This window comes from Saccopteryx leptura, chromosome 3, assembly GCF_036850995.1.
Source record: "Saccopteryx leptura isolate mSacLep1 chromosome 3, mSacLep1_pri_phased_curated, whole genome shotgun sequence".
In the NCBI taxonomy this organism is placed as follows: domain Eukaryota; kingdom Metazoa; phylum Chordata; class Mammalia; order Chiroptera; family Emballonuridae; genus Saccopteryx; species Saccopteryx leptura.
The window spans coordinates 166,087,000-166,113,982 of NC_089505.1; the positions used below are offsets into that span (position 1 = coordinate 166,087,000).

The following is a 26,983-nucleotide window of genomic DNA, read 5'->3' on the forward strand; positions in this document are numbered from 1 at the left end:
TATGTACCTTCCTGTTGTGAGTCTTGAATACTTTTGGCCCTTTCAAGGCTGGCTGAATGAACTTAACACTTCAGGCTGGCTGGCTCTAAGGGTCAACTCAAGTACATACATTAGATATTGTTTAGTGGCTGTCCTCTGGAGCACAATTATTCTCAGTTTGGTCTAGTGTCTGCTGGACTCCCCCTTTGGGTGTGCTGCTGTGTGGCTAGTTGGGTATAGCGTTGGTGCGGTCTGTAATCCACCACTGGCTAGGTTGGTTCTGAGACCTCAAGACGGGGTTTGGATACAGGTTGATGTCAGATGTTGTTTGTAACCAGCTATGGGCTACCTGTCTGGAGCTACCACTCTGTTCACTGTTGATGTCTGTGTTTTCTGTGCCTGGGTGTGTGTGGGAGGGGCCAACCTGTGCATAAGAATCTACTTCCTCCTGCTTAGAGCTGAGGCCAGCTCTGTAAAAGGACCCAAGTTCCTTAAGATTTTCCTCCACTTTTCAGCTGCTCCACCTCCCCTTACAGCTGCCTGGTCTTTCTGCAGAGTCTTCTCTGTAGAATGGGTTCAGACTGGCCTCACTCTACCAACCCCTCCACAGGTTGCAAGCTTGGTAGGGTAGGGCAACTAAAGTTGGGAGGACAATGTTAATGGGACCCCTGCTTAGTGGTGGGGGGGTTTCTTAGGCACTAGGTATGGCAAAAGTGGCCCCTACTCTAGAGCCTAATCCCTCAGCCACTGCTGGACACTCCAAGTCTATTTCTCCCCCAGAGTGGTGAGTAGCAAGTTCAGGTTAGGTGGGGCTGACAGTACCCTCTGAAGAAGTTCTTTCAGCTGAGAAGCCACTGGTCTCAGGGAAGAAGATTGAGAGAGTCTTCCAGTGGCTGATTGTGGCCCCGCCCCCAGGAGGTTGCTAAGCCCTTTCTCTGGTCCCAACAGTAGGCTCCAAGAAATTCACATTTTGAATGTCTGAGCTCTAAGCCTCTCACCCTTACCCCCAGTGGAACTGAGCCCAGCAGGGCAGGGTATTTGGGACTTGAGCTGGCTGGCTGTGAGGCTCTACCTCATACAATGCATGTGAGCTGCCATGCAGGTGACCACAGGAAGCAGAATTCGCCTCAGCTGGGTTTGGTGCCTGATGAGCTCTCCCTTGGAAGAGCTTGTAATGCTAGGTGAATCCTGTTCTGATGTTGTTTGTAGCTGGCCACTGGGTGTGTTGGTTCTGGGCCTCTTTGGAGGGAACCTGGTGCAGACCAGTGTAAGAAACTGCCAGTGACTGGCCCTCAGCAACCTGTTTGGAGTCTCAATATGGCATCTTCTGTGAATCCTTGGTTATAAGACTCCTCTTCCGCCTGACCAGGCGGTTGCACAGTGGATAGAGCATTGGACTGGGATACGGAGGACCCAATTTCAAGACCCCGAGGTCGCCAGCTTGAGTGCAGGCTCATCTGGTTTGAGTAAAAGCTCACCAGCTTGGACCCGAGGTCGCTAGCTTGAGCAAAGGGTTACTCAGTCTGCTGTAGCCCCACGGTCAAGGCACATATGTGAAAGCAATCAATGAACAACTAAGGTGTCGCAACGAAAAACTAATGATTGATTCTTCTCATCTCTCTCCATTCCTGTCCGTCTGTCCCTATCTATCCCTCTCTCTGTCTCTGTAAAAAAAAAGAAAAAAAAAAAGACTCCTCTTCCTTTAGTCTTGAGTTGGTTTTTTAGTGTATTTCTTCTTAAATTTAATTCTAACTCCAGTTTTGTCTGGAGAGGAGGTAAGTGGAACATTTCCTTACTCTGTCGCTGGCTTGGGTCCCCACCATCAGTAAGTTTTAAATCTAAGATTTTTGCACAGTGCTTCCTATCTAGGAACCTTGCTGTCCTTCCTTACAAGTTCTATATGGGTTCTTTGAATGTTCTATGTTGACAGTTATTTGTGAATCATGACAGTTTTCTTCTCCTTTTTCCAGTTCTTATACCTTTTATTTTTCTTGCTTACTTAACTGTACTGGCCAGGATCTCCAGGACAATGGTACACAGAAGAAGTAATAATGGACACCCTAGTCTTGTTTCTGATTGATTGATGGATGGATTGGTTTTAGTAATGATTCTGATTCTTCACTATTAATAATGATGCTTGTGGCCATGGCTGGTTTGCTCAGTGGATAGAGCATCAGCCTGGCATGTGGACGTCCCAGGTTCAATTCCTGGTCAAGACACACATGAGAAAGACCATCTGCTTCTCTCCTCCTTCTCTCTCTTCCCCTCTCACCGCCAGTGGCTCGATTGGTTCAAGCATTGGCCCTGGGTGCTGAGGATAGCTCCATTGATTGGAGCATAGGCTCCAGACAAGGGTTGCCAGGTGAATCCTAGTCAGGGTGTATTCAGAAGTCTATCTCTCTATCTCCCCTCCTCTCACTTAAAAAAAAAAAGAAAAAAGAAAAAGAATGATGCTTGCTGAGGTTTCTATTTTTTTAATATTTAGCTCTATTATTAATTCAATATTGAACTTAATAGGTGAAGGTTTATAGTATATGAAGCTAGAAACAGACTTACTTTAATGTACCTTAATTTCCTGGTTCTTTACTTGCATAGCCACCTTCCAAAACTTTTTCACTAATTTTGTGTTTATAATTTTGTATTTCTTGTGTTTTTTTAAATTATAGTTAATAGTCAATATTATTTTGTATTAGTTTCAGGTGTACAGCATAGTAGTTAGACAGTCAAATACTTTAAAAGGTGGTCCCTGATAGGTTTTTGGATTTTGACAAAGATACCCTTTGTCAGGTTACAGTGTTTTGTTTTGTTTTTACTATATCTAATTTATGAAGAATTAACTTTTTTCTTGTCAAGATCATGAAAAGATGATTTTTTAAATGTTTCCCCACCCCCGTCAGTTAGATGCCCAAAATAATTTTTCTCATTTAATTTGTTATTGTGATAAATTGTATTAATACATTTTCTCATGTTAAACTGACCCTATATTCTTGTGTCAACTCAATTTGGTTATGCTGTATTTTTATACATTCTTGTATTTGGATTGTCAAATTTTTTGCTTAGGATTTTTTGTATTTATTCATGTGTAAAATTAGCCTATATTTTTTCTTTCTCTTCTTGATCTTGTCTTTTTGTATCAAAGTTATAATATCCTCTTTCTTAAGTCACTTGAAGAGTTTATATAATTTTTAAGTAACAATTTCAAAATTTGGCAGAACTTGCTAGATAGTAAAACCATGTAGACCTGTAAGAAGATATTGAACTGTTAATTTCATTTTTTTTAATGGTTATAGGACTATTCAGATTTTCTGTTTATTTTTGTCTTATTTTTCTAGAAATTTGTTAATTTTTCCTAAGCTTTAAAATTTATTGGTGTAAAAATTATTCATAGTATTCTCTTTCTATGCTCTTTTGTATCTGTGATTATGCCCTTATTTTATTTCTGAGGCTCTGAGGAAGAATCTGCCATGCTCAGAGTTCCATGCCATGGGCCTGTTTCAGGACCTCTCCTAACAACAGGATTCCTTATGTAGGATCTGTCTCACTCTTCAAGTCAGGTCCACTCCGATAATTGCCATACCTTAATGTCAACTGATTTGGGACTTTAATTACATCTACAAAATCCCCTCACAGCAGTACTTGGATTAGTGTTTGATTGACTCACCAGGGAAAGGGAACCTTGGGAGGGCAACATCTTCATAATTCTGCCTATCATAATGAGGTTGGAGAGCTAACTGGGCTCATTCCAACCAGGGTCTTGAAAACCATGGTCTTCAGGATTTTGTTCTGAGTGAATGGGAGCAGTTAGAGGATTTTGACCTGGGTATGTGTGAGATGCAGTGATCTGAGTAAGGATCATTCTGGCTGCCATGTGGAGATTGGGGAGCTGGAGTGGAGGAAGGGTGAGAGATGAGGGTGGCCTGGACTGGGGTGCAGTTAACTCCTGTGCACTTGTGGTTCCCCAAACGTATTGTATTGTCTCATGCCGCCGTGTGTTTGCACGTTTCTCTCGTTGCCTGGGCATTTCTCATCACCACCTACCCCTCAGCTTCTGCACTGGGACAGGTACTAATTCAGCACTCAAAACTTAGCTCAGATGTTGGGGAAAGACCTCTCTATGGTGTTTCTCTTTCACTAACTGCTCTCTCACTTGAGTTGTTTGGATCTTTTGCTCTGTCTTCCCTACTTGCCTGTAATCTGTCTGAGAGCAGGGCCTTTGTCCCAGATTCCTGTGTTTCCATTGTCTGGCCTAGTGCATAGCATACTGTAGATGCCTAGTGATGCCTGTGGGATGCATGTAAGAGCTAAGGAACGCACTGGGCATGAAGTAGACACATCAGTACTCTCGGGGAGTTCACCTTGTAGGGGGAGAGACCATGTACCAATAAATACACCGTGCAGTGAACTGGAATGCAGACACCATGCCACCTGTACAAAGCATGTGTGCCCACTCTGGGAATTCCTAGTGTGTGTGAATTTTCAGGGGAATGTTTTTCCTACTCAGTCTGAAATAGTTGCATCTAGTTTCTCATATTCTTTCATTAAATGGTATAATCATTTTTATTACCAGTGATGCCTTTATATGTTATATTTAAAAGTACATTTGTTTGGCAACCTTTAGCCATTATTTTATTCTATAATATTTAAAGACGTAAACAGCCTGACTGGTGATTGTGCAGTGGATAGAGCATCCACCCAGAGCACTGAAGTTACCGATTTGAAACTCAATGTCACTGGTTTGAGTGTGGGCTTACTGGCTTGAGTGAAGAATTGTGGACATGATCCCAAGGTTGCTGATGTGAACCAAGATTGCTGGTTTGAGCAAGGGTTGCTGGATCAACTTGAGCCCGAGGTCACCAGTCCAATTCCCCGGTCAAAGCACGTGTGAGAAGCAATTAATGCACAACTAAAGTGAAGCAATAAGTGAATGCTTCCCTCACTCTCCTGCTTTCTCCCTTCCTGCCTGCCTCTCGCTCCTCCTCCTCTCTCTCTCTTTCTCTCTCCCTTCCTCTTCTCTCTCTCTCTCCCTTCCTCCTCTCTCTCTCTCTCTCTCTCTTCCTCCTCTCTCTCTCTCCCTCCCTTCTTCCCCCTTCTCCTCTCTCTCTCAAAAGAGAAAAAACTAAGCCCTTTGGAAAAAAAAAGTTAATATTCATTCATATAAAATATTCTATAATTTAAGACAGACATAGGGTATTTCCTTCCCCATCTGTACTCCAACCACTTGGGAAAGATCTCTCTTAGTGAAATTTTGCTTGTGTATTATTCAAGATGGAGAACCTCTTAGCTCAAAACAGCAAACACTTATAGATCAAGTGTCCTTTTAAGAGGGAGGAAATTATTAACCTGGTTACAGATGAGAAACAAACTGAACTAATAAATATATCGTTTCCGTAGCTGCCAATTCAGCATCCCTCAGAATGAACTTAAGAAAGCGGAAAGTGGAAAGAATAATTTAACTGGAATAAACACAGTGATGTTATTTAAAACTTAATAAACTTAAAAACTAAATAACAGGCGAGTCCAGTTTCACCCTGATGCATCCCTGCCATCGGTGGACGGTGCACCGGGGGCACAGGCCTGACAGAGGGGCGTGGGCGCCTGCCAGACTTCAGTTGTAAGGAGAGACGCACACGACATCATGGGTTCACATGGGTGAGGATTCATTTTTTTAAAAAAATATTTTAAAACTTTTTAAAATTTATTTTGCCAAGTTCCTCTGTTTGTTTTCTAGTGATCTCTGTTGGAGATTATAAATCTGTGGTTCAAGGAGTGTTTGCTGCACAGTCTTGTATGAATAATTGGATATTCAATTTCAAATTAGAGGCTGGGGCTGCAGGGCCAACTGTGCGTTTTCTAGCTCATGCCTTGCTGGTTAGCTGGCTGGAAAAGAGACACAACACTTCAACATTTAAATATAATTTTGATTTGGTTCAAGGCAATGGCTTTTAAAGCTTTTGGATTTGTAACACACCCACTCAGTTTTATTTATGCTCCCTGTGCTCCCTCCCCGGCGTCTCTAAAAGGGTGAGGAGAAGAATATGAGGATCCCCTAGGCACCCTTGGAGTCCTGACCTAGAACTTTAGAACACTTGGGTTCCCCTCTGCTCTCATAACACAATGACAGGGCTGCCTTAGCAGGGTTCGTCTGGGGGCGGGCAGAGGAGGACTCCAGTTTGTCCCTAACCAGCGCCTTTGGTTTCCTTCTCTTTTGCCAACGGTGTGCGTGTGATGGGGGATCAGACAGGAACGTGGGATTTCATCGAAGGATGGAGGGGCATTTGGGAGAGCACCAAGGTCCCTGGGCACCGAGGTCCCTGTGCAGGAGAGTGGGGCGTGGGAAGAGCACAGGCCTGCTTTGAGGCCATGGTCTCCAAGTGGGGACTTGCTAACTGCAGCCAGCACTGCCACAGGGACCACCCAGCAAAGTGCCTGGCCTGGTGCATGTGGGTCACCTCTTCCCAAGAGAGTTTGAGGGGCTTCCCCTGAGGGAGAGTTTTCAGATGCATTTCAGGAGAAAGAGAGAGAGAAATATTTTAGCTTTCAAATGGGGGGTGGGGGAGTTTACAGCTACATCTGGTGGGGAGAGCAGATCCTAGACAAAATTCTAAAAAGAATTTACCAAGAGAAGGATATTTGAGCACCTAAAATAAGAGTTAAAATTGGAAATCATGACTATGTGGTTTTACTATTTAGCAGATATTGTCCCCAAAATCAGTGAACTGAAGCGCTCTCTCTCTCTCTCTCCATATATATATATTTGACAGTGTTGACTGCCAATGAAAAAATTCAAGCTTTCAAGTGGAAATTAGAACTTTGGAAAACTTGTATCCTCTACCATGAGCTTAACACCTCCCAATACTTAATTACTTCTGATGAGATCAACATTCGTATTAACATGTGATTCTTTTTTTATATTATAATGAAATGGGTCAAAATTGGGAAGATCTGCACAACTCAACAAACCAGTGTTTGCTAGAATAGTGATTACAGAATCGCAGATGGGTGAAAGGTTCATTTAAAATGTTGACCGAGCCTGACCAGGTGGTGGCGCAGTGGATAGAGCGTCGGACTGGGATGTGGAAGGACCCAGGTTCGAGACCCCGAGGTCGCCAGCTTGAGCACGGGCTCATCTGGCTTGAGCAAAGAGCTCACCAGCTTAGACCCAAGGTCGCTGGCTCCAGCAGGGGTTACTCGGTCTGCTGAAGGCCCGCGGTCAAGGCACATGTGAGAAAGCAATCAATGAACAACTAAGAAGTCGCAATGCGCAAGGAGAAACTGATGATTGATGCTTCTCATCTCTCTCCATTCCTGTCTGTCCCTGTCTATCTCTGCCTCTGTAAAAAAAATAAATAAATAAATAAAATGTAGACCGATGCAGAAGAATGAGAATACACTTTCAGATTCTACATTACAACTAATGTTTAAGAAACTACCACTTGCCACAGTTTGGTATGGAATCAAAGAAGAATATCCATTAAGTACCTGAAAAGTCTATTAAAATGCTCCTCCCTTTTCCAACTACATATTTGTATGACACTGGATTTTCTTCATTTCAAACAGGACGTAGCTACTTGGCTGAAGAAGTAGACATGAGAAGTCAGCTGTCTTCAACTAAGCCACACATTAAAAAATTTTGCAAAAATGTGAGATAGTGTCACTCTTCTCATCACTGAATTTCTGTTCTGAAAGACATCTATTTTTTATAAAAAACATTATGTATGTAAACATATGATGGGTTTATTTTTAAAATATGAAGTGATAGATAAAATTTTTGAAAATTTCTCAGTTTTAATTTCTGTTACCAATAATCAGTCAGTGTAATCCACATGAACAAAAGCCTTTTGGGGTCCTTAATAATTTGGAGCATAAGGAGATCCTGAGACCAAAAGCATTTGACTGAAACAGCTCCCATGATCCTGTTTATCTATACATGTATTAATGTATGTCATGTACATTTTTTAATATACATAAAAACGGAAATTGGAAGAAGATGAGAAACAGCATTTCAGTGGTTCTAATATCTTTCTGCACAAACAGGGCAGACCACTGTGAGTGGTCAGGGCACATACAGGAACAGATCTATGTTCCTGTTTCTCTCTCTCTCTCTCCCTTCCTCTCTCACTAAAATCAATAAATAAAAATTAAAAGAAGAGAGAAGAGAGAGATGTGGTTTAGAAGCAGAAGTGATACAATGCTCCTTTCTCTCTGTTAGTGCTGGGTGACCGTGGGCAGCCGCTTCGCCTGCCTGAGCCTCCATTTACTTGTCAGAGTGGGTGCGACACAGCTGCCTGGTCCAGACTGCTGCACGTTTGGGCAGCCAGCTCACTTCACTCCCACCTTTGTCCTCCTCAAAGCTCTTTGCTTCAGACTTGAAGGCTAATTGTTATGCTCTAGTCTAGTGGATGTAGAAGTACCATATATAAATAACATTTGGGGTGGGGATGTGACAATAAAGTGAGCACTGCTTCTAGACTGAGGTCATGGTGGTATCCTACCCCCACCCCAACACACAGTGGAAGGGATCTGTGTCCTAGCTTCCCGGGGATGGTCTGGGAGGTGGGCCCATCTTACTAAGTTGGATGACTAGGGTGAAATAATGTTGGATACATTTTACTCAGTGCAAGTATGCGTTGTTCCTAATTGTTCTCATATTTGTGTTTTGTCTTTTCAGGGATCAGCAACTTGTGGACCCAACTCTGGAATATGTGAAGGTAGGAAACCAGGATTTAAGGGGAAATTAGGACCCAATGTAATGGATGTCCCATTTTTAACAGTGTTGCCAAACACTGCTGCAGTCTGACTTGTGTATTTGCTGATCAGATTGAAACAACCTGGAGGCAATTCGACTGTTTTAGGCCCTTAGTAAACTCTGAAAGGGGTCTTACCTCATCCCAGTGTAGGTCTACAGTCTTTCCCCCTTATCTGAAACTCTTAGGGTCAGATGTGTTTTAAAATTGAGAATCTTAAAAGAAATGTAACATGGTACATATCTACAAAACACTCGCAAAGAGGTGTAGGGTAGCACCCCGTAACCAAACTCATTGTTTCAGCAGGGAATGTAAGGAATTTCACCCTGCGTGGGATAAGTAGACTACAAATGATTTTATATAGTTCAGGTCTTGTTTTGCCACCAAATGAGGTCAGGTGTGTTTGGCAGCCAAGTGAGTTATTTTCCATTTTCAGAGGTTTTTGGATTTTGGAATGGTGGATGAGGAACCGTGAACCTGTGTTTATCTTCCAAGGAGGACTGCGGTGGTCTGAGCTGCCCCTCCCTTCTCAGCAGCCACCGCCTCGCTCAGTGGCAGATGTGGAATGTGCGCCGTGGGGACACCTCATTGGCCAGTGGGGCTGCCAGTTAGTGCTCCTAAGCAGTCATTGCTTCTGTACAGTGCTTTCCTTCTCAGCAGAAAGAAAAGATGCTTTTCACACCTTCCCTCAGTCCCCTGCCCCATTTTTCGGGTGTGTATGTTTGCTTTATTTTATTTTTGAGAGCTGTAGTTAAATCTGGCACCTACTAGAGAATCCTGAATTGTCGCAGCTACTATCTTTACTTACACCATCACATGTTACTTTTTTTTTTATAATAGTTTTTTAATTATAATATGAAGGGGGAAATGGATTATTTCCTAAGAGAGATTTAGCAGTTGTCAGGAATTGCTTGGTTGCAAGTCACGGAAATCCATTTTACTTGTGTTAAGCAAAATAAAAACATTAAAGGAAGGTTATGGACACCTAGCACAAAGAGTACAAAGAATGATATTATTAATTTTTAGGAGAAATGGCATGAGTTAGGACTTAAGGTGCTTGCCTCAGAGGGGCCACAGTCATCTTTGTTCTCCCATTTTGAGAGCCTTCAGCCTGTTGCTTGTTTGTGCTCCTGTGCCTGCCCCAAGGTTTTGGCATGTCTTTCCCGTAGAGCAGTGATTTTCAACCTTTTTCATCTCATGGCACACATAAGCTAATAAGATTCTGTGGCACACCAAAAGTATATTTTTTTGCCAATCTGAGAAAAAAAAATAGGTATAATTTTGATTCGTTCATACTGTTGTCATTTTTTTATTTGACAATCTAAGGAAAAAGAGGTCAGTGCTCCTGACTACACAGTCAGGTATTGCATGTTTTAAAAATTCTTGTGGCACACCTGTTGAAAATCGCTGCTGTAGACCAGAGGCTGGAAGGTACAGGTAGGAACTCGAGTAGAACCCTTTGGTCAGGTGAGGCAGTCATCATAGTTTGTTGGGATGGAGATGGGTATTATTTTTTTCCCCCTCTCTTATGCCCAGGCTACGTCTGACCTATGGTTTCCCAGGGACGAATATGTCATCCTAAATCAGCAAGGTCACCATGTCAGAATCTGGTCAGAGCATTGTAAATGGTGTGTCTATGTCCCTCCTAGATGTGTCATATGTGCTTTTGTGCACATCACAGCATCCCCTTAAAAACTCACTCCCTGCCATGTGCCAGGAATTGGCCATCTCCCACTCCAGGTCACTCGGGCTGCTCTCGGCAAGTACTCCCCCTCCCCTTATACCAATAACTCAGCTTTTTCTTATGCAAAAGTCCAAACCTTTTAAGATAACCCAGTAATGAATTCTGAAGCTATACAGGGACTTTTGGAGTGACCTGTTTTAGTATTATCTAAGCTACTGTATCTCACTCATGAATGTTGGGCTTTATGACTCGAGTCATGTTGACCAAGGAGAGAGTGGGGTTGCCAGTAGCTTCCGTCTAGCTGGGCTCTCCCTGCCTCCCCAGCCGTGAGATGTGATGGAATGGTTCTTGTGGCTCCGAGACATACTTCTTTTCCAGGACTTGCTGAGGTGTCCTGAAGGTGGCCCTTTTCTCTTAACTGTGTCTTAATCTGGTCGGTTAAATGAGGTTTCTCTGTGCTGCCTGAATGCATCACAGATTTCTTCCTTTCTGACTTTGCCCTTGGTTTTGAGGGATGGCTTGGGGATTTGTTGGGTGAATGGGGGTATTCCCATTTGCTTCTCTGGGCACTGACCCTCTGAGAGCACGTTCATAGAGGCCTTTGACCTCAAGGTCTGCATGACTCCCTGTGTCTGGTGCCATCTTCTTGGGCCAGCACAAGCCCATCCAACCATTTCTCGGGCTTAGCTGCCTTCTCGAGCCTAGCCGATAGGGGTTCATGCCACAAAGGCCTTGCAAATCAGTGTTAGCTAGTGCCTGGTGACCAGAGGGTGGTTGGAGGTGATGGAGCGAAGCCAGAGACTGGCAGATAAAGTGAGATTCAGTTTGGCCTTCCTGACTGGGAGCTGTTTCTTCCTTGTAAACCTTGTCCTCTTAATTTTTAGGAGAAATCGTGGCATGAGTAGAGATTTTATGTAAAATATGTTACATTGTATAGGGTCCACTTGGCAGAGGCAGATTTATTAGCCTAATGAACAAGTCAAGATACCGAATTTTTAGGGACTCTTTGTGACCTCGGAATGGTGGGCGGCTGCTGAGTCTCATCTCTGCAGTGGAAACAGCCAGTGTGGCCAGCAGACAGCAGTTCTTATCCTGTTTGAGCTCTGGCCACTGGTGTCCCTCTTTGTGTCTTCAGATGCCTCTCTTCCTTCCATTGGAGACTTGCTAACCATCTTCGTGTGATTTTCCCAGTGCCTAGACATCAGGGAGCAATTTAGGACCGCGGGGCCTCCTTGGGTCTGGGGGAGAGGAAGCACTGACGTGGGAGCAGGACAAATGGGGTGATAGGGCTGCAGGTTGTGGCAGGAGGGCGCTGGGGAGAGAATGAATCCAAAATTCAGTTCCATCCAGTTTGTACTTTGTGTCCTCCTGGCACTCCTGCACTTTGTATTGCACACATAATGCAGTGTGAACGGACCCGTCCTGGTTGCTAGGCTACCAGTAGCTCCTCTGAGAGAGGAATGGAGGGGACTGTGCAGGCTGGGGAGCCCCAGGCTGTTGGGTGGTTCTTTCCCCTGTCAGGCAGGCCGCCAGCCTCAGGCTCCACTCCTGCTGGGGCCTCAACAGCACCTACACCCTCCCCGCTGAGTTCCAGGCTTGGATAAGATCAGAAAATTAGAGCAGACCCACAGCAGCTGGGGATTTAGGAATCTCATTCTCCACTGTTTCTCTCGAATTCTGGCCATCAGAGAGGGGAGTTTTCTTCTCCTTTTTCCTTGTTTTCCTAGCCCTCTATTCCCCCCCCCCCTTTTTTTTTCTTGCAGTAACTCAAAGCATGATCATCTTGAAAGTGTGACTTTAACTGTTCTGTATGACCCTGGGGTCCCTCTCCGTAACCTAATGTCATTAGTTCTCTTCTGCTGTGTCTTAAAGAAACACTCCTTTCAGGTTGGGAAGCAGAAAGCTCCGCAGCAGCTCCACCTTCCTCCCACACTTTAGCTGTTAGTGATTGGTTAGTGGTGTGGAGCTCTGGAATTTTCCTCTGCGTACCTAGCATACCTTACCCGAGATAAAACCAATTTTTTTTAAATGGAGGAAGTAGCTCTCGGCAAAATAGTGTAGTAGAGTTTACATTCTGGGTTGCTTTTCCTGTTTATTGCCCCCATTTGGTTTCTGCCATATTATTACCCTCATAAAAATTTGATAAAAGCATTGTACTAAAATCTGCATAAATGGTAATCGCTCATTGTGGTAACCTTCCCAGATAGCATTCCAGTAGAGCATGCCCAGTTACACCACCCCTAAGGGTCCCCACAGAGGGGACGTGGCCCACACTTTGTTCTGATAGCAGCATGATCTTAGACTGACCACCTTCTCTATGGGCTCCGTCTTCCCCACAACTAGAAACCAGGAGTGGGCCAATGTCCCTGCTATTTTAACATTTTTTAGAATCCTTTTTGCCTGTGATAGGCTGGAGGGGAAGTTTTTTTAGCAAGTGGGAGGGGGTTCTTTATTAATACATCAGTCATGGTCATAAAATCGCCATATCAAGAGGAACAAGCGTGGCATTTTATGTTGAGTCTCAGACATTAAGACCAAGGATCTGACAGATAATTGCCCACCTACCGTTTTACCTCCAAAGACTGGAGACTGACTCCCAGCACTCCTGCAGTCAGTCGGGGTCAGCCTGCCTTTCCTTTGTAACCCCTTCCTGGACCTATGAAAGCTACTTCGATTTTCACTGTTACTCTTTTCCTGGGGCTACTTCTTTAAACTTCAAGAAGTGCCCTCTCACTTCACTAAATTTTATAAGTTTATATTACTTCCTATCTCCTTCCCCTTTATACCTGCCATCCTTTTAGATCAGGGGTAGTCAACCTTTTTATACCTGCCGCCCACTTTTGTATCTCTGTTAGTAGTAACATTTTCTAACCGCCCACTGGTTCCACAGTAATGGTGATTTATAAAGTAGGGAAGTAACTTTACTTTATAAAATTTATAAAGCAGTTACAGGAAGTTAAAGCATATAATAATAATTACTTACCATGTACTTTATGTCAGATTTTTGCTAAGTTTGGCAGAATAAATCTGTATAAAACAACTTACTATAGTTAAATCTATCTTTTTATTTATACTTTGGTTGCTCCACTACCGCCCACCATGAAAGCTGGAACGCCCACTAGTGGGGGGTAAGGACCAGGTTGACTACCACTGTTTTAGATGGAAGATGCTAATTTCTTCTAGCTTCTTCATGCACAAGACGTACAGCCATTTTAATAAAAAGCCTCTTTTCTGGGAGGGTTTCACAAGCGTATGTTTTGGGGGAAGAGGTGATGAACTAGAGCAGAGCCGGTGATTTTTCTTTTAGAATAAATGTTTATTATAGCCTTTTCATTTAAAAGAAGTTGCCCTGAAGAAAGACAAATGGGAAAATGTAGCAAAGGAGAAAAGGAAACAGTAATGAATGACTGTTCTTTCAATCAGCCGAGATGTGGGCAAGCCTGATTTCGGGGCCAGTCTGTGAGCGCACAATGCCGCCTGTGGACAAAGGCCGCTCTCCAGGCCTCTGTCGCTAGCAAGTGTGAGACGGAATGTAGCCTTTTGTTCCTGGCTGGCTTCCCAGTGAACAAATATCCTTCCTTTTGTTGTCAGCCCTGGTGGACTCTTGCTAGAACCACTTGTGTGCTTTCATAAAATGATTTGCAGTTTCTGAGTTCCTTTCCAGGTTAGGAGAAGGGACAGGACAGGAGCCATCATCCTGAGTGGGGACCAGCAGCCTTCCCTAGCTCCTTCCTGCAGAGTGGGCACGAGCTGCTCAGGAGCCCAGAGCCGGTTAGAGCTCAGTCTTTATGGGGTTAACACTTCCCAAATGTTCTGTCCAAGAGGGTCTCATAGACATGACAGACTGCCCAAGGCTCAGATCTCAGCAAGGCTGTTTCCTGCGGTTGGCTGGGGCTGCATTAGGTCACCCAGCAGATTAAAAGAGGAGTAATTATGCGGATTCCAGCGCCAAGAATAAGTGCCCTGGTTGTGGGAGACCTCTGAGGGGGGCGGGAGGGGGGCACAGAATGACTTCAGCTCCCCCTTTGTGCTCAAGATGGCCGCAGCCATGGTCATGGTTAAACCACTGTCTCTGAGGGAAAGTCTTTTCTTCCAACGGGCCAGTCTGCTCTGAATTAGCCTGCATGAAAGGGATTTACAGAAACAATGGCACGCTGTACATTCCCTGCGATTTTGACAAGTTCTATGAACCAAATAATGGCCCTGCCGGCTGGCCCTGCAGCTTTCTGTCTGAGTGTGCACAGCCACAGGGCCAGCGTCACCCCCTGTGGGACCAGAAGGTGGGACTCTGCCAGTGAATGTGAAACAGCCTTGCCTGGACTCCAGCCCGCCGCACTTCCAACTTCTCCCACGCTGCCCCGAAACATTCTCTGCGCATATTCTTGGGAAGTATAATGTTACTACAATTTTTTTTAAAAATTGCTGCAGCAGCGTGGGAAGACAAGGTTAGGGAGGGAGGATGCTCATCAGATTGACTCCCGCATTCAATGGAATCTTATCTCACAGGTCTGGGAATTGGTGGCCATTTATAAAAAGGAAAATTTTATCATGAAAACAGACACCCATTTAAAAATCTGTCTGTGTTTATCGTGACCTTATTTATAATTGGCAAAAACCAGAAACAACTTAAATGTCGTTCAGCTGGTGATGAGGAACTTTAGTACATCCACAGGGATGGCACATGGGTGAGCCACAAAAAGGAACGGACTGTTGGATACACTGAAAAAGTCACAGTGACAGAAAACAGAGGAGTGGTTAAGGAAAGGTAAAGGGAGGGTCAGCTGCAAACCAAGGAACCCTGGGAGATAAAAGAAATGCCTTGATTCTTGTTGTTTCAGAGCTGTTCTTAAAAGGGTGACTCTCTCACTGTAGCCAAATTATGCCTCAGTGAGCCTGACTTTTAAAAAGCAAACTAAAACCTTACTGTAGGTTAGCCCTTAACTGTTGTCACCTCACTAGGGGAAATTTCTGATTTTTTTGTTGGGACACATCCGACTGCTGATCAGACAGAAAAAGTGCTGAGTCTGTGGGGTATTTTACTGTGCTGGCTCATTGAACAGGGTCTTGGGCGTGCACCCTGAGCTAGTCACCATTCAGTGACGTCAGGCGGGTAGGAGGAGAGTGTTATGAAGAGCCTAACGTAAGATAGTGGCAGCAAGAATGGAAAGTCAGGGCAGGTGCTGGAGGCCTTCGAAGAGATAGAATTAGGAGCCATTTTATTAGGTGAGTTGACAGTTGCTCTTGCAATTTAGATGCAGGAGGTGAGAGAAAGGCAGCCAGGAGCAATTCCAAATATAAATTTGTTTTGAATTTGTTGAGGTGACACTGGTTGACATACAGGTTTCACATGCATGATTCTACAACACATCTCTATACTCTGTTATGTGTTCATCCCCCCCTCCAAGTCAAGTCTCCATCCATTACCATTAATCTCCCCACACCCAGTGGTGGAATTCTGCCAGTTCATACCAGTTTATCAGTACGGATACCTAATTTTTTGTTGAGTTCAGCAAACTGGTTATTAAAATGGCACTTGTAATCAGGGTTCTCCCTAAGGTGTGTACCTGGCAGCCACCCAATGTGGAAATCTCAAATTTACATTCAGTACTCTTTTTTAATGTTCATCTGCATAACAGTGTATTCTAAGCACCTATAGTAGTTCATTCCATCCATAGGTGAAAAAAACTGCAAGTGAGGACTCCATTCAAGAAGCAATATGGAAATATCTTAAATAATAGTTGTATTGTTTTTGTCAGGTATTATTTAATATTTTTTCATAAATATTTTAAAACTCTTTCTTATAACAATCTAGTTTTGTGTACCTCTTTTATTGTTCTTATTTAAGTATTATGTGCATGAAATAATAAATTACCTTTTGGTATACCTTTTTTTATACTTAAAACGGTCTTTAGGGCAGAGAACCGGTGGTTAAATTACTTGAATCCCACCACTGCCCGTACCCTACCATGGCAATCATCACACTGTTGTTGGTGTCCATGAGGGGTTTTTTTTGGTCCTTGTTTTAGATTTTATATTTTTAAATGTTTTTTTTTAACCAGAAGAAGATTGTGAAAATTATAAAATTCAAATGTCAATGGGCACAAAGTTTGATTGAAACACAGCTTCACCCAGTCATTTACATATTGCCCCTGTAATGGGGGGGGGGGTGAGTAGTTGCAACAGAATGGGTGGCACAGCCTGAAATATTTACTCTCTGGCCTTTGCAGGATGGGCTTGCTGACCCCAGCTCTTGGCTGTATGCACACATACTGTCCCTGGTTTCCTCCCAGTAATGCATAGTAGGCTTTCAACAAAAATTCCATCTTCTCATGCTGACACTTCCGCGATGCAACCTGGCATCATTGACTTCCCTCTCATCTTGCCTGATGGTATAGCAGTGAGTCCTTATGTGAGAGACAGTGCTGTGGCCACACTGCCCTCTGTGGACGCATCTCAGCATCTCGTGAAGTAGACCTGTCTGCTCTGAGCAGCATCCCTCTGCTGGGCCTGTCACATCTAGCATCTTCACCTCCGCTGGCCAAACAGGTGCTTTGATCCTGATGCTCTGCCTGGGGCTTGTCTGCGTTAACTCCTCAGGCAGGTACTTCAGCCTGACTGAGTTTTCTTTGGGACCCAAATCAGAAGTGAATTCTCCCTGGGCCTCCTAAAATTGAATCAAGGTTAAACCCTGGAGCGGCCCTCTGGAGGTGCTCGAAGGAGCCTGCTCTGACCTGTGAGCGGATGAGGCCAGATTCCCATTCGTATTCTGTTGTGCAGCCTCATCTCTGGCTGAAGGAAAAGGACTCTTCTGAGGTCCCAGACAGTATGGGAGGAGGTAAAGAGACTGGAAAACAAACATGCAGCAAGCATTGACGCGATGGCACCTGACCAGGCTCAGCTTTATAATGGGCCTTCAAAGCCCTTCCGTGTGACCAGTCTCTACCTCATCTGCTATTCACCTTAGTCACTGTACTCTTCCATGCTGGCTTTTCCCACTGCCCCTGGGTCTTTGCCTTTCCCTTGGCCTGGAAGGTTCTTTTGAAGGTAGAACAGCTCTGTGGTTTGATGTGGGTGCTCAGGTGCTGTTGTGGATTGAATTATGGCTCCCCAAAAAGATATGTTAAAGTTGTGATCCCCTTCTCAGCACCTGTGAATGTGGCCTTATTTAGAAATAACGTCTTTGCAGATACAATCAAAGTAAGATGATGTCATACTGGATTAGAATGGGCCCTAATGCAATGACTGGTGTCCTTATAAGAAGAAAGGAATTTGGACACAGACACACTGGGTGAATGCCACGTGACAACAGAGGCAGAGATTGGGGTTGATGCATGCATAAGCCAACGGGCACTGAAGATTGCCAGCACCCCCCACAAGCTAGGAAGAGCAAAGAAGGGTCCTCCCTAGAGCCATCAGGTAGAGCGTGGCCCTTCCATCTCTTTAATTTTGGACTCCTAACCTCCAGCACTATGAGAGAATAAATTTCTATTTTAAAGCCACCAAGTTTGTGGTAATTTGTCTAGCATCCTAGGGAACTAGTAAGATTCAGAGCCCCGTCCTAAGCATTTCTTCGTTGTGTGACTTTCAGCAAGTTTCTGAAATTCCCTGGATCTCAATTTCCTTAACAGTAAATGGGAGAATGTAGGAATTAAATGAATTAATGCACATAAAGTTGTTAGCACAGTGCCAGACATATAGCTAGGACTCAGTAAATCCTGGTTTAGTGACTCTCGCCCTCGTTCTCTATGTGGCTGGTGCATCTTTACTCAGATGTCACAGCCTCAGGCCTTCCCTGACCCCCTGCTGAAGGCAGCCTGCCGGGTCTCATTGCTCTGTACATTATTCTCACAGCACTTGCCCCAATTTCTATTTGTTAAAAAATTTAACTGCTTAGCCTGACTGGCTGGTAGCACAGTGAATAGAGCATAGGACTGGGACCCAGAGGACCCAGGTTTGAGACCCCAAGGTCGCCAGCTTGAGCATGGGCTCACCAGCTTAAGCACGGGGTTACTGGCTTGAGTGTGAGATCACAGGCATGACCCCATGGTCGCTGGCTTGAGCCCAAGGTTGCTGGCTTGAGCAAGGGGTCACTCACTCTGCTGTAGCCCCCCAGTTAAGGCACATATGAGAAAGCAATCAATGAACAACTAAGGTGCCACGATGAAGAGTTGATGCTTCTCATCTCTCTCCCTGTTTGTCCCTGTCTGTCCCTCTCTCTGTCTCTCTATCTTTGTCACACACAAATAATAATAATAATAATAATAATAATAATAATAATTTAACTGCTTATTAGAATGTGAGTTCTGAGTGCCAGTACCTTTTCTTGTCCTCTTAATGAATAACTGACTGGCTGACTGATGGCCGCACACAGCCAGATAGATGCAAAGGGCATTTAAATTGGGAGAAGAGGCCATGAGCATCCTCCAAAGATCTTTAGGTTTCCCAAAGCAAGTAACACATCTGTAAAACTTTCCCAGGAATCCTCAGTGATTTATTTCATGACAGCAAAAGGGCTCCTACGCCTGACCTCAGTCTACCTTCTCTTGCCAACCTGGTATTGAATAAAAACTATGGTCACCTTTGTCACCTGAAATACCCACACATTAAGCAGAGATATGCACTTTAGAAAAGTATAGTTATGGCAGCTTCTGTGGTTCAGACCTATCAATTCCTCAGGAGATCTGTTTTTCTCATTGACTTTATCATGGTAACACTGGTAAATAAAACCATACAGGTTTCAAGTGTATAGCTGTGACACATCTCTGCATAGGGACCGTGTGCTCACCACCCAGAATCAAGTCTCTTTCCCACCACTTATCCCCCTTTGCCCTCTTCACCACCCCACCCCCTTTCCATATGGCAGTCACCACACTGTTGTCTGTTTTTTTCTTAACCCCTTTACCTTTTCACCCAGCCCCCCAATTTCCCTCCCCTCTGATCGCTGTCAGTCTGTTTTGTGTATCTATGATCCTGTTTCTATTCTGTTTCTTATTTTATTTCGTTCATTAGAGTCCACATATGAGTGAACTCATATGGTACTTGTCCTTCTCTGACTGGCGTATTTCACTTAGCATAATGCTCTCCAGGTCCATCCAGGCTGTCACAAAAGGTAAGATTTCTTTTTTTTTTTTAACAACTGAGTAGTATTCCATCATGTAAATGTACCATAGCTTTTTTATCCACTCATCTACTGATGGGTACCTGGGCTGCTTCCAGATCTTGACTATTGTAAATAACACTGCAATGAACATAGGGGGTGCTGATCTTATCATGTTGTTGTGAGGTCCTAGTAACTCTTCAGCCTCCAGGCTTTTTAGCATTGGGAGCATTTGCTGTTAAGCTCTGCCCTCTAGTGGTCATCACATGTCACAACAGTGCAGCTAACTACAATACAATTCCGTTTCTAAATATTCTTGGAGCTTTTAATATTAAACATAATAGTATGCCATAATTTTATATTTACAACTTCAGAACTAAGGGCTGTGTTTAAAGTATATAAAAAGAGAAATGGTTTTCATTGGCTTCATATAAGACATTAAAATTTTCAAGCCATTTTAATATTAGAATGAATTGTCCTGACATTCTTGGACAAAAAACTTTAAGATGCTGCAATACAATATGTAGATTTTGTAGGGGATTGGCATGATCTGAAGTTTTACCTGTGATAACCAAGAAGTTTCTATTGAAATTTTTTATTTGAACTGTAATAATGACAACTGAAAAATGATAGCTTGGCAGGAAGGAAGCTGATAGTGAGTGAGGCAGAAGACAGACATGACAGACATCACCATGTTGGAGATTCAGGGGGAAGACCCCATGCCTGTGGGCAGCGTGTGCTCAGGCTGACTGGAGCGGACAGAGCACAGGGCGAGTCCTACGGGGAGAGTCAGTTCTCTCATATTTCTAGAATGGGGAGAGAGTGAGGAAGCTTCAGGGGTCTTTGGGAGACCTGAGATAGTCAGACTGTTAAGAGATCAAGAAAGCTGAGTTGGAGAACAAATAATGCAAAAAAAAATCTATAACAACATATCGCTTTGCAACTTACTTTTTTTTTTTTTTTGGACTTCATTCCCTGTTAAATAAATGGGTCTACCTATTTCCTTTGAATGGCTACCCAGTATTCCATTGTATAAAATATTTCCTACTTTCATATAGGTTCTTTTTAATGTTTCCTTGTTGAAAACAGTTTTGCAGTTATTGAACAAATAGTCATATTTGTCCTATATGCCATAGTAATTTAATAAATATTTATTGAGCACCTGTCATCTGTTGGTCACTGTTCGAGGGGCCAAGGATACAGCAGTGAACAAAACAATGTCCCTGCCTCTGTGGAGCTGATATCCTGTGGTGGGGGAGTAAAAAGACCAGGACAACAATCAAGTAAAACCATGCGAGGCAGTGAGAGCTAAGCAGGAAAGCTCCAGCAGGGAAAGGAACTATGAAATGTTGGGGTAAAGGAGTGTTAAGTTTTAAAGAGGGTGGCCAGGGAAGGCCTCACCTGGAAGGTGACTTTTGAGTTGCGGGGCAAGTCAAGCATGCCGTCTACAGAGAAGAGGACATAGCAAGGGCAAGGCCGTGAAGCTGGAGCCACCTGTTCCGCCGAGGAACAGCTTTGAGGCCAGAGGGGCTGGAGCGAGAACCCAGAGAAGAGTGCCAGAAGCTGCTGCAATAGAGTGTTGAAGGGGGCTGAGGCGGGTTGCCTGGCGCTTGTATGTCTGAGTAAGGGCATCCACTCTTCTGGAGGAAGATGGGGAGCCATCTCAGGATGAATTTGGCTTCTATGTTGTTAGCAGGCTGCAGGGCTCAAGGGCAGCAGCAGGGAGATGCATAGGAAGGCATGTGATGGTCCAGATGAGAGAGGATGCTAGCTGGGACCGGTGGTAGCAGAAGGAGTGGTGGAGAAAGGGGATTCTGGGTAGGAGATGAAGGCAGAGTCATCGGGATTTCCTGACAGATGGATGTGAGGTAGGAGCAAAGGGGAGTGCAGCACATGCTGGAAAGATGGCGCTGCCTTCCACCGAGAGGGCGTGCTGGGCCTGTGTCCGGGGTTTTCTGTAAGCTAATAGGTCAACATTAACCTCCTGGCAACTAAGGAGTTTTTTGTTTTGTTTTTCATATTTCTCTCAGTTTCCTAATTTTCTCTAATAAGCATCAGTGCATTTATGATTGGGTATAAAAATAAAAATGCCCCCTTATTTAAATACTAGTCTGCTCCATAGATATGATGCTAAGAACTATGGCCCAATCAAAATTATGTTAAACGAGTAGCTTAGATATATAGATCCCTTTTCACTCTTAAAAATTATTAAGGGCCTCAAAGAGCTTTTATTTTGTGAGTTTTAGCTATTGGTTTATTGTATTAGAACTTAAAAGATAGAAACTTTAATGTGTATTTAATTCACCTTAAAATAATAATTATGTGAATATAGAATATAAATGACATTTTTATGAAGAAGAATAACCTTCCAAGACAAAATTTAGTGAGAAGAATGGCATTGTTTTCTATTTTTGTAAATCTCGTTAGCATCTGGTCTACAGGAACATAGCTTAATTCTCATACCTGCATCAGCCTTCAGTCTGTTGTTATGTTGTTTTGTCTGAAGAAAATCTGGCCTTGCACAGATATGTAGTTCAAGAAGGGAGGAGGATATATATATTTTTTTGCATTAAGGTATAATTGATATAACATTACATTAGTTTCAGCTGTACAATATAACGAATCCAAATTATCACCACAGTAGGTCTAGTTAACACCCATCACCATACATAATTACAAAAAATGTTTTCGTCCTTGTGATGAGAACTTTCAAGCTCCACTCTCCCAGCTACTTTCAAATATGCAACACAGTAATAATAACTGTAACCCCCATGCTGAGCATTGCATCCCGTGACTTACTCATTTTATAACTGGGAATTTATACCTTTTGATTTCTTTCACCTACCCCTTCACCCACCCCAGAGGAATATTTTAATAGACTTTTCAAGTCATTAGAGATATAATGTCTTTCATGTTATGCTAAAATGTTGTAGTTTTATAAAGGTTAATTGCAATGTGGAATCTGAAACCATATCAATGAACTTTTTTTTTTCTTACTCTGTTCCCTTAAAACCCTATTGGTCCCTCTGGCAATTTGAGTGGATCTTTGACCCATGTGGGATGATTTTGTACCATTGTGCATTAGTCACTTGAAAAATACTGGTCTCCTGAGTTATTCGGACCTTTCAAATGCTAACATATTTCACTCTACAACATCAAAAACTCATTCATTAATATCTCCATTCATCAGAAAAATCACAAAAATATTAAGAAGCTGTCATACAGAAGCTGTCGTGGTGACTACGTTTCTCAAAATTTAATTATCAGTTGAAAGCTCAAGTTTTATCAGTGGCAACAAATACTGTCAGTTGTTTTCCTTGAAGTGACAGGCTCACTTGGTTCATTTCCTAGAAAATGTCTGTCAAACAGATACCCACGTCTGAATAACCAGAGTTTGTCAGACGTTCTTTGAAGTAAACACAGTGTTCACGAGAAAGCAGCTGGTTTGCTCAGCATTTAATTGCCCATTTGCTTTCCCTCGAGACCCCCGCGGGCTGGTGCGCAGAAGCAGAAGCGTTGAGGGCGTGTCCTGTCTTCCCGTTACACGGTGTTACAGGGGCATGGGCTCCAGGGCCGAAACGTGATCAAGGGACTGATTCTCACTGCTTCACCAAAACTTCTGAAGTGGACCTAGCTATTTAAAAAAAAAAAATTATATATAGGACTTAAAAAATAAATTTAGAAAAATATGGTGGCCAAGAAATGCAATGACTACTTATCCAGCGTGGTGCCTCTCTCTTGGTTGGTGATAAGGTCCCCACAGTTCTAGCAATCATTGCTTTTGCCCTATTAGTGTAAATGTCAACCCAGTGAAAAGACAAAAAATGTTTCTGGTTGTTTTTTTTTAGAGAGACAGAGATAGACAGGAAGGGAAACAGCTGACAAGCATCAACTTGTAGTTACATCACCTTACTTGTTCATTGATGCTTCTCATTTGTGCCTTGGTGGGGGTCCAGCTGAGCCAGTGACCCCGTGCTCAAGCCAGCGACCTCGGCGCTTTGAAGCTGGATCCTCGGCATCCAGGTGGACTCTCTAGCCACTGCTCCACCACCTGACCAGGCAAATGTCTCTGTATTTTTATGAAAATAGTTTTGACCTCATGGACTCCCTGAGAGGCCCCTGAGGGCCCGCTGGCCACACTTGGAATACTGTCCTTGAGGGTCTCTTGCTACTTCAGAGCTGCCGGAGAGCTGCAGGAACACTTAGAGCACAAATCATCACCTTCTGTTTATCTAAGTCCATATTTGTTTCCCCTAGCTAAGTTTCTTTTTTTTAAACCAGCCTCCTGAACAATTGCATTCACATGCATTCACATCTAAAGATGCTGATCATTAATAGAAAAGAGAGATTAAAATTTTATTTAAATAGAAGAAAAAGTTGAAAATCGAACCTAGAAATAAGAGCTCTCAGTGGTGGGCCTTTTAACAATGGAATGGCCTGGGAAGCCTCGGTATGTGCCATTGCTTAGGGTCGGGTTGCTGCTCGCTGCGCGCCCTGCCAGAACAGTGGCTGCTCTGCTCTGATTACTTTATATTAAAACCGTGAGGACCCAAAGGTTGGCGAGGCCGCTGCCTGCTGTGTGGCGAAGATGCCCAGCTTGGATGTGGAGGGGCAGTCAAGGGATGCATTTACTCGGGGCAGGCTGGAAATGAACACTCTCCGCTCCTTCATCGCTTATTAATTGCCACCACACTCACCCATTCATGCCCCCAGCGTGCATGAGCTGGCAGAGCTCCATGCCTTTCTGTCAGTGAAGATAAGGATGTGTCAGACCCTGGGAACGAGAACATGCTGTTTGGGCCTTCGAGGCAGTTTCCTTCCCAGTCCCAGCTCTCTCCAGATGGCATCTGATTGTTCCTTGAATGACCTCAGTGTCCAGGCTGCAGGAACCTGGTCTGGGAGGCCATTGCACATGTTTATTAGCCTATGGGTAAGAGCTTCTGTATAAAGTCTCCATTCATGCTCTCAAAAGAGCTTTTTGTGCAGAAGAAATGAGGGAGCTGGTGGGCTGTTTCCTGTGACTGCCAGTCTCCAATTGGATTCTTATTTTGCCCAGGCCCAGGTGGGTGATTTTGGAGGGCCTGAGTGTTCGAGCCGGGTCCATGATGGCCCAGTCTCCTTCCCTCTGTCTTCTCATGGTCTTTACCGGAAGAGCCTTGGCAGAACAGGGCCTCATCCTTGCTTGTATCTCTTGGTTTGCAGAGATTCGAGGATTGCTTGTGCAGAACACAGGTATTGGGCAAAGGATCACTGTGTCTGAGAGCCTCCTCCCCTGTGGGAACCCGGGTGGTTCACAGTGGAGAGAGAGAGGTGCTTCTGAGTGCTGAACACAGAGCACCCCTAAATCAGCTGCAGAGATGGCAAGGCTGGTTCACCCAATGAGGGCTATGACCCTCGTGAGGCAAGCCATAGCTCATGCCTTTGTGGTCCTTGACCATTTGAGGGGGGAGGTCCCTGTCATTTTACAAATACAATGAATAAGAGCACTTTGCTTAGAAATATGCAAGTGCACTTTCTGTGCAAACTACTTCCAAATGTTTGTTGAGAATCCCTGTGCTGTCTCCAAACGTGCACCAGCCCCGCTCCTGCTCAGGCATTGTTCTAGGTAAAGGAGTAGTCACGGTGAATCAGACATGGGTCCTGAGGCCAACAGATGAGGACAGAGCTCACAGTAAGGAGCACTTCAATAGCCAGATGTCGGAAGGCAGGGTTGGAGTTCGAGTTTCTCACTGGGGTAAATAGAGCAATAGCGGTGGGTGAAGGAAGCCCCAGAAGGCCACACAGTGAGAAACAGGGCTCCAAGCCTACTTCCAGGTTGTGTCCACCTAAAAACTACATAGGGAGCAAGTTTGGAAAGATCTAAATGTAAGTTGGGGATGATGCAACTTCCCTTTCCCTTGAAAGAAGCCATGAGAGTTGCCCTCCTAGGTTATCAATTTACCTGGTAAAGTCCACCTGGCCTTACAAAGGGAAGGTCTCAGCCAGAACCTCTGAATCAGGCTTTGTCTTTCCACACAACAGAATAGCCTTTGGAAGCGTCCTCCAGGAGCTCAGGGTGGTGCTGTCACCTGCATGTGTGAGCTTCCCATAGCCTGGGAGGGGTGCTGGGTGTGGGAGCCAAACTCATACCTACCTTCAGTGGCACAGCACATTCCAACTCCGTGAGTCCCTCTCCCCTTTCCAGAGGCAGATTCACATCTGCCTTAGCCTTGAAATCTTAAGACATTGCAGTTCTTTAATGGAATATGCTTGGAGTAGACTGTGAAATGCTGTTTCCATCCATCACTGGAACATGAATGTACAGCCCTATTATTAATGGGTGTACATTATCCATGTTTTCATATAACATCAGTTTATATTGGCTCCTTTCTAGTGTTTCTCAGATATAAGGATCACATCTTATACATGAGAACTCCAGTGAAGTCCAACACAATGGAATACATTGATCTCAAGTTTTACCTAATCTCACACTGAAAAGTGAACCTGGAAACTCTCAAACTGATGACGTGAGCTAGGAGGTTTATGACTGGGAGGGGCGGGGTGGAGTGACCTGGGCTGGTGACTGTTCTGGGGAAGGACTGTTCTCTGTACTCTCTGATGTTTAAAAAAATTTTTAATTGATTTATAGAGGGAGAGGAAGGGGGAGAGAGAGAGAGAGAGATCAATTTATTGTCCCACGTATTTATGCATTCATTAGTTGATTTTTGCATGTGCCCTGACTGGACATTGAACCCACAACCTTAGCCTGTCAGGATACTCTCTAACTAGCAGTGCTACGTGGCCAAGGCCACATCTCTGTGCTGTCAGTCCTTGCATCTGCTTCTCTCAACACATTGGCTGTATTATCTCTGATCAGTTTCTGCATGTCATGGGAACATATGGCTGTAGGGTGCTCTAGCTCAGTGGTCCCCAACCTTTTTGGGGCCATGGACCAGTTTAATGTCAGAAAATATTTTCACAGACCGGCCTTTAGGGTGGGACGGATAAATGTATCACGTGACCGAGACAAGCGTCAAGAGTGAGTCTTAGACGGATGTAACAGAGGGAATCTGGCCATTTTTAAAAAATAAAACATTGTTCAGACTTAAATATAAATAAAACGGAAATAATGTAAGTTATTTATTCTTTCTCTGCAGACCAGTACCAGTCCGCGGCCCGGGGGCTGGGGACCACTGCTCTAGTTTATAATCTTAAAGCTATGGTCCACGAGAGAAAAGGGATCCTTCCCTCTGCTTCCTTTAAAAAAATCTCAGGGAAGGAGTTTGATTGGTCTAACTTAGGTCACATGTCTACCCTGGACTATTCTGTATTCAGTATTCTGGTTGGCTCACACATTCATTTCAAGTATGACTGTTCATGCCATGGGATAAAGCCTTTAACTGTAATAACAACTATCTGCTATTTCTATCCTTTTCCCCTGAATTTTCATAATCAGAAGTATATTAGGGTATATTTTCTAATTGTCTCTGTCTACTCAGG

At 43.9% G+C, this 26,983-nt stretch overlaps 1 protein-coding gene across 1 annotated transcript in view; it reads left to right on the forward strand.

The window, feature by feature from the left end:
• BCAR3 (BCAR3 adaptor protein, NSP family member) overlaps nucleotides 1–26,983 on the forward strand; it is a 125,421-nt gene that overhangs the window by 32,526 nt on the left and 65,912 nt on the right. The window contains exon 3 of the mRNA XM_066376749.1: nucleotides 8,648–8,687. Within this exon, the coding sequence (XP_066232846.1) occupies nucleotides 8,648–8,687 (40 nt within the window). The remainder of the gene's footprint in view (nucleotides 1–8,647; nucleotides 8,688–26,983) is intronic.